The sequence below is a fragment of the Macrosteles quadrilineatus genome, unplaced genomic scaffold, assembly GCF_028750875.1.
Source record: "Macrosteles quadrilineatus isolate MER2022 unplaced genomic scaffold, UCM_ALF_1.0 Scaffold_2__2_contigs__length_208266976, whole genome shotgun sequence".
In the NCBI taxonomy this organism is placed as follows: Eukaryota; Metazoa; Arthropoda; class Insecta; order Hemiptera; family Cicadellidae; genus Macrosteles; species Macrosteles quadrilineatus.
This window is the reverse complement of record NW_026542595.1, coordinates 43,356,308-43,370,841: the sequence shown is the minus strand read 5'-3', so window position 1 is coordinate 43,370,841 and position 14,534 is coordinate 43,356,308. Positions and strand designations below refer to the sequence as shown.

Below are 14,534 nucleotides of genomic sequence, written 5' to 3'. Positions count from 1 at the left end.
GTTTAGCTATGTACAATTTGTAGATATAGGCCTAGGTTATACGTTTTCAAACTGAGCTAAGTTTGGCAAATTGATGATATAGGTTAAGTTAAAAGCAAAGTTTTAAAATAGTGGCGCAGCATGCGTCGCCTATATTATCTTTACAAAGGAGAGTGATGATTTTGAAAAGTGTCAAGGGATTTTTTTCCTAAACTACTTACAGTAGACTCCCTCTTATCCGGACTCCTCGGGACCGAGGCCAATCCGGATAACGGTTTTTCCGGTTAAGCCGACGTCCCCAAAAACTCATTAGAATGGGCCGTTTACGGTGATATTCAACTTAAATTTAGGAGAGCATTGCATTTAGACATGTGATCACTGGTCTCAAATCTTTCCCACGAGAACAGTCGTTACAGTACCGCCCACTTCCTGCCGATCTAGTCCGGTTAAACCAATGTGCCGATAATATATGTCTGGATAAGAGATGTCATTTTCGTCGACTGTATTCCGGTTAAACCGATGTCCGGATGAGAGGGAGTCTACTGTACCAGCAAAGTTTTATTATGTTGGTGTTGCAGCGTGTCATCTGTCGACAAATGTCGCAAAACTGCATGTGTCAAAGCTTATCATTAACCATTATTTTAGCCTATATTATATGTACACAAGAGTGTGATGATTTTTTTTTTAAGTGTGTAGGGATTAGTAATAATAAAGTTAAGCATTGGTTAGCAACCACATATTTGGAATGTAATCAACTTATATCCATATAGGCTAAATAAAATAAATTTTTTTCAAACTTGAATTGTTTTGACACGGATGAGGCAAGGACATATGTTCCTTCCCCGTTTTTTATTACATTATTTAACAGGTATGGTGCAGTCTACAATTAAATACTACCTAAGTAAATGTTGATTTGTAATAAACAAATATATTGCAGGGTCTCATCTCTTAATGAACCACTAGGTATTAAGAAGAAGAATTTGATATTCAGGAGCCAGAGCTGCAATGGTCATGGAGGTTTCTCCTAGTCCCCAGTGCGTGGGAAGAGAGTTTGTGCGTCAATACTATACCTTGCTGAATAAGGCACCCACCCATGTGCACAGGTAGGCCTCGTACGTTAAAAGTATTTCTTTTAACAAACTGCATCACATTTCCCACGGTTTTGATTATTAAAACGGGATTTTGATTTTTGAATATTATTTATCAAATTTGCTTAGAGAGAAGAGCTTTTACCGTAGTCGGCACAGAAAGACATTGACCCAGGACCTTCTTAATTTGTACCAAAAATTTGTTTAAACTTATATTTATATCAATACTAGCTGTTATCCGTCGGCTTTGCCCGATATACTTTCGAGTTTTATTTTGAACCGGCTAAAGTTGTGACTTCACTACGGGCTAACATGACCTTTCACCTTATTGTTCCGTATAGTAACAGTTATTAAGGATTAAATCCATTCTTAGAGCCTAATCACGTTTAAGCCAATGAGACATATGGAACTACTGAAGGGTGAACTAAAAGTTCACTGTTCTTTCTAATTAACTGCCTTTTCTACAAAGAGCTTCGAACTGCTCTCTCTGACACAAAATCATAATGTAGGCCTACTAGTGCACCTGTTGCTCGGATTCGAGCAATTGCAAGTACAGGTGTTATTTCAAAACGAATAACAGTCATAATTATTCCCGATGACTTAAAAGAGTAAACTCAAAGATAATGTATTCAATATCACTCCATTCCAGTTATCGAAACTGAAAACGAACGCTCTTGTGTGTATCATGTGTTTACTAAGAACAGCTGTAATTAATACAAATTATTCGTCTGTTTAAGTAAACAAAATCATTTTTTCATAAGAAATACATTGGGATTTTGATGGCCTGTGGGGCAAAGCCCGAGGACTTTTATTACAGGAATTGGTGAAAGGGGGTGTAATCACAACAAATACTTAATTTTGACACATCGTTTGTAAAAATCCGTCCATTATTAACGGAGGAGTAGTGTTTTGTAGAAATCGCCTTCACGTATTATATATAAGGATTTTACCAAAATTATATTCTCGTTCTATCTCCTTACACTTATAGTTATGCCCTTAACAGGTTGACTGCGCTTAAATGTGACGCTCGCCGATAAAAGTCGGCACCAAACCAACTGAAATATATTGAGTCAGTGTGGCCTTAGCCTCAGACGGAGAACGTTATAATCGTTGCCAGCCTGTAGCTTAGAATGCATGCTTTATTTTGGTTTAGGTTGGCGCATTTGTCTCGGTTTCGGGGATTTTCTCTCTTGGACTCACATTACAAAGACACTGGCTACGGATCCAGGCAGTGCTGTTACCTTTAGGGGTTTCAGTGAACACTCTCGGGATAACGCAGTACAATCACCACTGCCCTTTTGTGTTTTGTCAGACTGAAATATTTGAATGCCAATTGCATTTCCTGATTCTCAAATATTTCAGTTGTGGGCTTCGCCTGCCACTGGGGAGTGCCTGCACGTTGTTTTAAGCAGTTAAAGTGTTAAACCAAATTTGCCAATAGTACAGTTTACATTATTTTCATAACTTTATTGAACATTGTTAGATAGGCTATCTTAAAGTAGGATTAAGTAACATACAAACTTTATTTTGTGACATAATGTTCTCTGATATATTTAAAAACATTTCGTCTTGATGTTATAAAAATAGATCTAGAAAAGTTTGTTTTGACAAGAACAAACATTTAAACATGACATCTGATTAGCTGTTGTGATTTTATCTCTTTCTTGATCAAAATCTATTGGGAATTGGGAGTAGCAGGTTTGCTTTAATTTCACCCTGTATTAATTTTTTAATGATAACGATCACTATTTTACTTTATATTGGCCAGTGGTGGTAACAGGTAGAACTAACACTGAATGTATAGAATAAGAAATTTTCAACGTTTTTAATTAAGTCACAGGTTTTATTTGGTCTAGCTGCTGTACCCATTCTTTGCAACGGGGAGAACAAAGAAAATTTGTGCTACACTCTGTTATTAAAGCTTGTAACTTTTTAATGCTATTGTAGATCATAGAACCCAACTTCTTCGTTTATTATTTGAAAAAACTGTCAAAATGCATAAATTCTTTTTAAATATGATTTCACATAAGGTAAACATGAAAAACTCTTTGAGCAGTCCGTGGGAGTTCAAGAACAGGAATGGGAACTTCCCAAAGTTTCATCACGATTAGATGGCCGGTTTGGTAATGCATAAAGGACAAACAAAACATGCATTGGGGTTTATAAATAGATGAGACTAACCACATGATAAGACTTGTAATTTTGGTCTGATTTTGGTGAAATTTGGTATGAATGCGTAGAGCTGTTCAAACTTGTTCATGAACCAGCAACACCAGTTATGGGGTTATAAAGTTGTTCAAAAACTGTTTTCTCATATTTTTATCTTTAAACTATGGAAATGTCCAATTTTCATAAATCAGTTGTGCGATTAATTAAGTTGTAAAGACAATTCGTTTTCGATAGACATTCACTCATTCTTAATTTACCTAACAAACTTTTTCATGTGGCAATCTATATTGAAAATTTCTACAATAAACTTCAATATAAAAAGTAGTGATGGGCGGATCCAAGAAAATGTCGGTACCGGATCCGGATCTTAAAAAATTCGGTTATGACAGATACACACTGTCATAAGGGCGGGTAAAAAAACGTAATTAACAGAATTCCAATTTAAATCATACTGTTTCAAATTCAATTGAGAAATGGCTTTGCCATATAAGTTATTTAGATCAAGAGACAAACACTGAGCCTTGCCATATAAGTTATTTGCATCAAAAGACAAGCACTGAGTCATGGCCTTGCCATGCCATATAACTTATTTGCATCAAAAGTCAAACACTGAGTCATGGCCTTGCCATATAAGTTATTTGCATCAAGAGACAAACACTGAGACATGGCCTTGCCATATAAGTTATTTGCATCAAGAGACAAACACTGAGTCATGGCCGTGCCATATGAGTTATTTGCATCTAGAGACAAACATCGAGCCATATAAGTTATTTGCATCTAGAGACAAGCATCGAGACATTGCCTAGCCATATAAGTTATTTGCATCTAGAGACAAACATCGAGACATGGCCTTGCCATACAAGTTATTTGCATCTAGAGACAAACATCGAGACATGGCCTTGCCATACAAGTTATTTGCATCTAGAGACAAACATCGAGACATGGCCTAGCCATATAAGTTATTTGCATCTAGAGACAAACATCGAGACATGGCCTAGCATATAAGTTATTTGCATCTAGAGACAAACATCAAGGAATGGCCTAGCCATATAAGTTATTTGCATCTAGAGACAAACATCGAGACATGGAATAGCCATATAAGTTATTTGCATCTAGAGACAAACATCGAGACATGGCCTAGCCATATAAGTTATTTTCATCTAGAGACAAACATCGTGACATGGCCTAGCCATATAAGTTATTTGCATCTAGAGACAAACATCAAGACATGGCCTTGCCATACAAGTTATTTGCATCTAGAGACAAACATCGAGACATGGCCTTGCCATACAAGTTATTTGCATCTAGAGACAAACATCGAGACATGGCCTAGCATATAAGTTATTTGCATCTAGAGACAAACATCAAGGAATGGCCTAGCCATATAAGTTATTTGCATCTAGAGACAAACATCGAGACATGGAATAGCCATATAAGTTATTTGCATCTAGAGACAAACATCGAGACATGGCCTAGCCATATAAGTTATTTTCATCTAGAGACGAACATCGTGACATGGCCTAGCCATATAAGTTATTTGCATATAGATACAAACATCGAGACATGGCCTAGCCATATAAGTTATTTGCATCTAGAGACAGTCATCGAGACATAGAATAGCCATATAAGTTATTTGCATCTAGAGACAAACATCGAGACATGGTCTAGCCATATAAGTTATTTGCATCTAGAGACAAACATCGAGACATGGAATAGCCATATAAGTTATTTGCATCTAGAGACAAACATCGAGACATGGCCTAGCCATATAAGTTATTTGCATCTAGAGACAAACATCGCGACATGGCCTAGCCATATAAGTTATTTGCATATAGATACAAACATCACGACATGGCCTAGCCATACAAGTTATTTGCATATAGATACAAACATCGAGACATGGCCTTGCCATACAAGTTATTTGCATCTAGAGACAAACATCGAGACATGGCCTAGCCATATAAGTTATTTGCATCTAGAGACAACCATCGAGACATGGCCTAGCCATATAAGTTATTTGCATCTAGAGACAAACATCGAGACATGGCCTAGCCATATAAGTTATTTGCATCTAGAGACAAACATCGAGACATGGCCTAGCATATAAGTTATTTGCATCTAGAGACAAACATCGAGGAATGGCCTAGCCATATAAGTTATTTGCATCTAGAGACAAACATCGAGACATGGAATAGCCATATAAGTTATTTGCATCTAGAGACAAACATCGAGACATGGCCTAGCCATATAAGTTATTTTCATCTAGAGACGAACATCGTGACATGGCCTAGCCATATAAGTTATTTGCATATAGATACAAACATCGAGACATGGCCTAGCCATATAAGTTATTTGCATCTAGAGACAAACATCGAGACATGGTCTAGCCATATATGTTATTTGCATCTAGAGACAAACATTGAGACATGGAATAGCCATATAAGTTATTTGCATCTAGAGACAAACATCGAGACATGGCCTAGCCATATAAGTTATTTGCATCTAGAGACAAACATCGCGACATGGCCTAGCCATATAAGTTATTTGCATATAGATACAAACATCACGACATGGCCTAGCCATACAAGTTATTTGCATATAGATACAAACATCGAGACATGGCCTAGCCATATAAGTTATTTGCATCAAAAGACAAACACTGAGTCATGGCCTTGCCATATAAGTTATTTGCATCAAGAGACAAACACTCGGGGGAAAAACGGTCTTGTACATGGATACAGACAGCTTTGTGTTAGTAAACAAATCGGGGGGAAATCGGTCTCTTACATGGATACAGACAGCTTAATGTTGGTAAACAAATCGGGGTTGTACAGTGATACAGGCAGCTTTATGCTATTAAAAAAATCGTGGTTGTACAGTGATACAGACAGCTTTTTGTTAGTAAAAAAATCGGGGTTGTACAGTGATACAGACAGATTTATGTTAGTAAACAAATCGGGGTTGTACAGTGATACAGACTGCTTTGTGTTGGTAAAAAAATCGGGGTTGTGCAGTGATACAGACAGCTTTGTGTTAGGAAAAAATCGGGAAAAAATTTCAAAAAATCGGATCCATCAAAACCGGATCCAGCCCAAGATCCGGAGTTTTTTGGATCCGATCCGGTGCCAGTTTTAGCTCGGATCCGGCGGATACGGTGTTCCGATATCCGGATCCGACCATCACTAATAAAAAGTTATTATAAGAAAGTTATTGCGTTAGTCACTGGGATCGCGGAACATCGCAACTTAACTAATTATGGGATCGTGAAACAAAGCATAAATTCCGGCAGCGCACCCTCGAAATCTACAAAACGTCCATGGCATTCCTCCCTCTAGACTTTTAGTTCAATATTAGTGTATACTGTTTTGCGGTAAAAGACTTAATGTTTTTGATCAGTCGTAATTATCCCTTTGGTTAGTAATACATCATACACCCCAAATGTATTATATATAATCAATACTCAATAACATTCATAGGAATGATCTTTTCCTTTGTAATGTATTTTGTAATTTGCTTCTATACTGTAGATGATTTGTTACAAGCATATGTTACATTTTATTTGCTTAAATTTTAGTAAAACTGCCATAGCTATTGACAGTCCATAAGACTAAATGTTAAAAATATTAAAATTTCATTTTATTTTTTAACGGAAAAGAAATTTTCCCAGAACAGAGCCTAGTATGGATATCGTTTTTAGCCTAAAACTCAGACAATTTTAACAATTTTGAGGAAAATCATAGGAGCCGTTTTTGAAATCATTGTGTGCAAACACTACTCATCAATCAATTATTTAAGATGGGGACGCCACTATGTGCGTATTTTAAACCAAATATGAGTGAAGGATGAGTGGCGCGATCTTGTAGTCTTGTTAATGACTTAGGCCGACATGTTCCTTAGACACAGCTGTTAATTAATAGCCCATACAGCTAATGGCAACTAAGGGACCTACAGTTTATTGTGGAATCCGAACCACATTTTTTCCTCGTAATTAACGAATTGGTCTAATTATTAGGATAGTACTGTGGATAGTCGTAGTACTCACTAGTGCGGACGTTAATCCACACCAGGTAGCATCGCATCCACAGTGCATCCCTATAATTATCCACAATTTGTACAATTCACAATACACAATTCATATCAAAGTATGGATATCTTGATCAAATTTGGCAAATGTATTTATTCATCCTATAGGTACTATAAAACATTTTATAAAAAAAAAACTTTTACATTCTCGTTTATATTTTTAATTGTTAAGAGTGTTCAAGCTACCACTACTCTAGTGCAGAAATGTTTGGTTTTTGACAGGTTCTACAACAACAACTCTTCATTTGTACATGGGGGCTTGGATGTGTTCAATCGTGAAGGCAAGCCAGCTGTGGGACAGAAGCAGATCCACCAATGCATCCAACAACTCAACTTCCGTGATTGTCATGCAAAGATCACACAGGTTGACTCCCAGGCTACTCTGGGCAACGGTGTGGTGGTTCAGGTAAGCTTTGCTCACTGTCATATTACAACAACTTAGGCTAATAAATACCGTATACAAACTATCATAGTTAAATTAAAACTAAAAGCAGCACACTATATGAGAGACTTCTTAAACCACGCTCTCTTTGAGTATAAAAACTAGTAGAAACCACTGGTCCATATCATATTGGATATGTAGTTCAGCATTCATAGTCGTTGGTGGTAGGCCTTTCGATCAATAAAGGGCATCATCATCAAGTAAGAAAATTATATGACTATTTAGTTACTTTTTACAGGTTACTGGAGAGCTGAGCAACGGAGGACAACCGATGAGGCGTTTCACCCAAACCTTTGTTTTGGGAGCCCAGTCACCCAAACAGTATTACGTTCACAACGATATTTTCCGCTATCAAGTAATGAGACTAGTATTCTGTTAAATTAAGGAAAATTATTATTTAAATAGTTATTTATTATTTTTCCTAAGTCATAGACTTGTGTAACTTCAGAAAATGTTGTCTTTTAGCGAATTTCCCTATAGGGAAGTAGCTATTACCGTAAGTCTCATGGTAAGACCTATGCCCGGTGCTGATTTACTTTTTCATTCTGATGTCACCAGAGGCCAAAAACACAATTCGTTCAAATTTTCATATATGTATATATGTGTGTCCGTAAACACGATAACTTGAGTAATTTTTGTCCGATTTTGATGAAATTTGGTTTGAATGTGTAAGGCGGGATAAACTTGAATAAGTTCGCGAACCAGCATGATGAGGCCATGGGAACGGGGTTTTACGGTGGGTTTTATGGGGTAAAAGAAATTGTAAAATTTTATGTTTTTAGGGTCAAAAATGAGAAAACCCAATTTTTACCCCATAAAATCCTGTTCCTATGGTCTAATCATGCTGGTTCGCGAACTCATTCAAATAAATGTAGGTTTACACGTTTATACCAAATTTCATCAAAATCGGATCATTTTTGCTTGAGTTATCGTGCTAACGGACACACATATGTATATATATATGAATTTGAACGGTTGGTGTTTTTGGCCAAATTAAATGGGTACTATGGTAGTAGCTTGGGAAATTTGCTACAATGAGTGAAAATTGTTTTAGCTCATTTTTTTTGCATCATCATCTTTTGTGTTTAGCCTACGTCATATATTTTACTCTATAATCATAACATTAATTTGCACTTTGAAAAGGTTTGTGACTAATAACTTAAAATATTGCATTATTTATAATTTATTTTAATCAGACAAGCTATATGTCGTAAGTGAGTTACTTGGCAGGGAAAGTATTAAAGCTAATTATTATATACCACACAGTGTTTGTAAGATAGGATTTAACTAGCCTGTGACATAAATTTTATTTCAATGTTCACTCAAAATAATTTAGGATTTTGATTTGCAAGCATAGTATAGTAAGTTGGGATTAATAAGTTAGATTTCAAGTTTACTATAGCAAACTGGACGTTTGCAGGATTTGGTGTTTGGTGATGATGACCCGGATCAGGAGTCCCACCATTATGAGCCTGAGGATGAGGAACCTGAACACCCTCCACAGTCAGAGCACCCTCAAGTGGTGAGTACTGGCCTACTGTAGTGATCATTAGTATTAACAGGTAGCACACAAGTACATACTACATTTTAGTGGTACAGTACAGAAATTTGGTGGAGTGTGGTAACGTTGTAGGGAGCAGACTGGTTGTTGAAAGGTTTCACTCCTCTAATCAGAGGCTTTCTGTTGGGCTATTACTAACTGTACATACATCACATGATTTTAGTAGTGTACATGTACAAGTTCAGTACTGGTAACATAATACAGTGAACTTCAGTTGGTACGGCTTCTGATGGCCCAGAACACCCAATAATCCATCACCTTCTTCAACATTACATCAGGGGTGCCCACAAGGGGGGGCTGTGACGCAGACTGAGTCATTGAACTTCTTGGGGGCGGCGGTTGCAAAAATTCAAATTGGGGGGGGGGGGGGTGGCTAAAGTAAATTGCGTTCAACGTGACGACAATCAAAATATATTACGAAGTCGCCAGATAGAAAGTCGATTAATTAATGACAATAGTTATGTTAGGATAGAAGGCAACGGATAGAAAAATCTGGAGGCAGTGTTTTGACGAGGCAAAGTACCACCTTGGGTACCAAGAGCCATGGCAGTAAGTAAGTAGGTAAGTAAGTTATGTTATTGAATTCAATTAGTTAAAATAGGATTTGGATAGTTTAGGATTCGTGTGGGAAGTTATTATTCAAGATTAGCCAGACGTAAGATCTAAGAGGGAGGGCACGGAATGGCTCAACTGTTGTGATAGATAAAAGATAACGCGTGGTACAGACACGTCCAGCTACACCGCGACTTAGCACAGGACACTTTGTTGACATAAAGCTCGTTAAAATACAATCAAGTAGCATAGGCTACAATACTTTACACTGTTGTGTAGATACTCAATTACCTGAGTTAATAGGAGGGGGCGGGGGGTAATGGGGTAATGAAAAATACGGTTAATCCAATATTGTATAAAAATAGATGACAAACCCATTAAAACACTATAAACAGCCATAAATGTCACGATTTGCGTTTTTATAAACAAAATTCAATATTGCACAATCATTATTATTGTGCAATAACATATTGTACATTTCAAATCATTGGTTTATCTTGGTTCAGTTGTAAAAACGGCAACACTTAAAATAATAGCCAACTCAAATTCAACTAATAACTAGCCAAACACTTCATTGCTGACGTAAATATTAAAGGAACCTATAGAAAGTGTTATAAGCTACTGCTCATGATAGACGGATAGGCTACCGGTAGGTGCTGTATCACAGCATAGGGTATTGACAGATAAGTAATAATACCCCAGCCGCAGCAAACCTGCCGACTAAGCGAATTTCCATTTGTCTTAATTGATTTTCAATTAAATATATTTTAATAACATTAGGTTTAACGAGTACCTAGGTTTGCTGCTACAAGGAAACTAATAAAGTGTGTTTTTTTGTAAAATATTGATAGCTTAGTACAAAATAAATAAATTTGATCAAAATACAAAATATATCCATAAACAAGAAAACTACAACATTTTACAATATTCTCCATAAGAATAACATGGGAATTTTAAATTTATGATTTTTTAATTTTCTCCGTTACTTTTAACCGAACAAAAATACTTTTACATACTAAATTAATTGTTTTTTTAAGCTCTTTAAAAAGGTCTAAAGAGAAATTGGGAAATTTTGTGTTTTGAGGGTCAAAAGTGAGAAAAACCAATTTTTAACCCCATAAAACCCTCCGTAAAGCCCCGTTCCCATGGTCCGATCATGCTCGTTTGCGAACTCATTCAAGTTTATCCCGCTTTACACCTTTAAACCAAATTTCATCAAAATCGGACAAAAATTATTTAAGTTATCGCGTTCACGGACGTATATATATATATATATATTAGTCTATATATATATATACATATATAAAAATTTGAACGAATGGTGTTTTTGGCCTCTGGGGACATCAAAATGAAAAAGTAAATCGGTCCCGGGTCTAGGTCTTACCGTGCCACGTGGTAATAGCTACTTCCCTATAGGGAAATTCGCTAAAAAAGTGTAAAAGTATATTTTAGAGATAATAAAAACACTCTTAAAAAGAATGTAACAAGAACAATCTTGTTATTCTTTTTCTTTGTTCTTCTGTTCTTTATTCGGTTTCTCTTCAATTCATACACAAATTCAACAAGTCGCCATATTTAGGCCTACTCATTGCCCAATCACAGCCTTACTAAAGGTACCATGGTTACTAATCACAGTTTACTAAGCATTATATCGTCATCATTCCCGAGCTGTTGTATCTGAGATCTGTTGTAACATAGCGCACAGCAGACAGAAGTGTAAAACGGAGCAGACGATTGTTGTTCCATTTCATTTTCATCAAAGGAGCTGTGATGTTTCCAAAGGGAGGGAGAGGAGGTCGTTATATCAAGAGAAAGACTGACAATTCGTTAAGCAGAGGTTACGAACGCTATATATAGATATTCTGGCAATAAAAAATTCCTTTAATTGAGGTGACTTATAATACTCTAATTTTATTTATATAGAAAGATAAGTTTTCCAGTCCTGTACAACACTGATTCACGGTCTTTTCCCGATAATCAAAATTCAAGTACAACTTGATACTCACAGAATCTCCGGTTCCCGACCTGGATGATGGCTAGTTATATAATTTAATTTACAGTTACATATTAGTACCCGTGATAAATCAAACCCGTTATGTAAGCCAAAGCCACACGGTTTTTGGATTTGCTTGGATATCTTACTTGGTTTTGGATTTGCTTACAAACGTGATCGGAAATGGTTAGGGCCTACACAGTAAACAACATTTATGTAAACATATCAGTGACAGCTAGAAAAAGGAATCTTTATCAAAACAGCTGTTCGTAGTTTCATATATGACGTGTTCTCTTAACAGATCTGTATATATAATACATCCTGTGAATACAATTAAACCATTAGAATCATAATCGGTATTCTAGTTTTCTTTAGAGTAGGCCGCGTAAATTGCCTTCTGGGCCGTGACAGACGGACATAAATTGAGATAAGACATGTTTCATCTTCTTCAATGTATAAAACATAAAAATAACCCAAAATATGTATAATTCTGAGCAATGTACATACAAAACTATAACTTTATTTTTATAGATTAACTAACTGGGTTTGAATTTTTAATATCTAAAAAAATGTATAAAACTTCTTTTAGTTTTAAAATAATAAAATAAAATAATAATAGAATAAAATTGTAATAATTTTTCATTCAGGCATGAAAAACTAAAAAAAAAAATATAAAAAAAATACCACACTAGAATAAGTTTCTTTACTCCAGAGCCACTGGGGGGGAGCCGATTGGACGGATCACGAAATTGATGGTGTATGAACCTATTCCATGAAATTCTACACGTATGTACCAAGTTTCGTGGAAATCGGTTTAGCGGTGTCTGAGTTTATCACTGCCAAATATATATATACAAACATCCTCTTTTATACTTATAGATACTAGAAGTTCAGAATGTAACCTAGAGCACAAGAGATTAGGTTTTCACGATTTTTTATGAGGATATCAGGCTTGGAGCCTTTACATTCTAACTCATAAAACAACTAAAAAACTACAAAGCCAATTTCTAATCTCATAGTACACTTACTTACTTACTTACTTACTGCCGTGGCTCCACAAATCTCAGTTGATTCTTCGCCTCGTGTACCAGCCTCTTCCACCCTTCTCTGTCTTCTGCCAAGTTGACACTTGCACCCATTGTCCTGATGTCGTTCAATACTTGGTCAGTCCATCTCTAATTCGTAGTACACTAGATTTTAAAATTACAATCACATTAGTATTTGAAAAAATATTTTGAATTAGTAAATAACTCTTCAACGGCTATTTGAAAATAACAAAATTAACATTGCTCTTATGGCAGGCAAATCCAACATGGCCGTTGGCTTCCATGGATTCCTTTGGAAATACATTCAAAACAACATACAACACTTCTAATCTCACAGTATAAAGAGATTATTTATTAGTGTGTATTTATTTATTTATTAGTGTATTAGAGTATTTTCAGTACTAAAGTATTAGAGTATTTATTAGTGCTCACAGACAATTAGATATTTATTAGTGATAGGTCTCCACGTCGAATGTCGATTCCGCCGGCTCTTGGCAAAAGAACCGGGACTGAGAACCAACGGTGAAATGTCGGTACCGATAATGCTGAAAGATTACCGATATTGCCGCGATCGCGCAAGACGGCGATGACATTTCTGTGACCGCGGGAGAAGATTTTTCTGCGATCGTGGATGACGTTACTGCGATCCCGGGAGACGACAATGACGTCTACATGGCCGCAAGAGATGTTAAAGATTTTACCGTGATCGTTGGACGACGACGAAGACGTTTCCGTGACCGCAGGAGTTCATGATGAACACAGCTGCGGGAGATGTACATGATTTTGCCGCCACTGCGGGAGACGATGATGACGTTTCCGTGACTGCGGGAGTCAATTATGATTTTTACACGGCCGCAGAAGATGTTTTTATTGCGATCGCAGACGACAACGATGATGTTACTGCGATCTCGGGAGACGACAAAGATGTCTACATGGCCGCAAGAGATGCTCATGATTTTGCCCCAATCGTGGACGACGACTAAGACATTTCTGCAACCGTGGGAAATGTTCATGATTTTGCCGCGATTGCAGAATCGCAGGAGACGATGATGATGTCTAAATGACTGTCAGTGATGTTCATGATGTTGTCGCAATCGTGGAAGATGATGTCTACACGGCCACGGGAGATTTTTATGATCTTGCCGCCATCCGTAAAACATTGATGGTCTACACAGCCACAAAAGATGTTCATGATCTTGTCGGGACCGTGAAAAACAGTGATGATGGTTTAGTAATTGAGAAAGATATTTCGAATTTTGCAGTGATCAGAATAGGACGATTATCACGATATTACTTTGAGTTTGGCTGGACTGAAAATATCAGGCAGGCACAGGCACACCTCTAGTACCTTAAATATGGTAGTTATTTGATGTGATAAGAAGGGTTTACACTAGTAGGCTAGTTAGAATGTTTCATTGCTGCATACTTTTTTTTACTTAAAAAATACCCCTAATAGCCTACATCAAAAATACTTAATAGAAATTCATAAAGACAGGGGCTGTTATAGTACAGTCGAACCTTGTTTGTACGAACCTCGATAAAACGAATTCCTCGATAAGGCAAATTTTTTTTTAAAACCCTTGAAACTTTCATATAGGTCAATGCTAAAAACACCTCTATA

General features: G+C 36.6%; 1 protein-coding gene across 4 annotated transcripts in view; it reads left to right on the top strand.

The window, feature by feature from the left end:
• The window catches only part of LOC128986632 (ras GTPase-activating protein-binding protein 1-like), a 60,023-nt gene that overhangs the window by 6,750 nt on the left and 38,739 nt on the right, over window positions 1–14,534 (top strand). For all 4 annotated transcript variants that reach the window (XM_054407097.1, XM_054407096.1, XM_054407094.1 and 1 more), the window contains exons 2-5: window positions 917–1,082; window positions 7,542–7,725; window positions 8,000–8,116; window positions 9,182–9,283. In XM_054407097.1, the coding sequence (XP_054263072.1) occupies window positions 985–1,082; window positions 7,542–7,725; window positions 8,000–8,116; window positions 9,182–9,283 (501 nt within the window). In that variant the 5' untranslated portion in view covers window positions 917–984. The remainder of the gene's footprint in view (window positions 1–916; window positions 1,083–7,541; window positions 7,726–7,999; window positions 8,117–9,181; window positions 9,284–14,534) is intronic.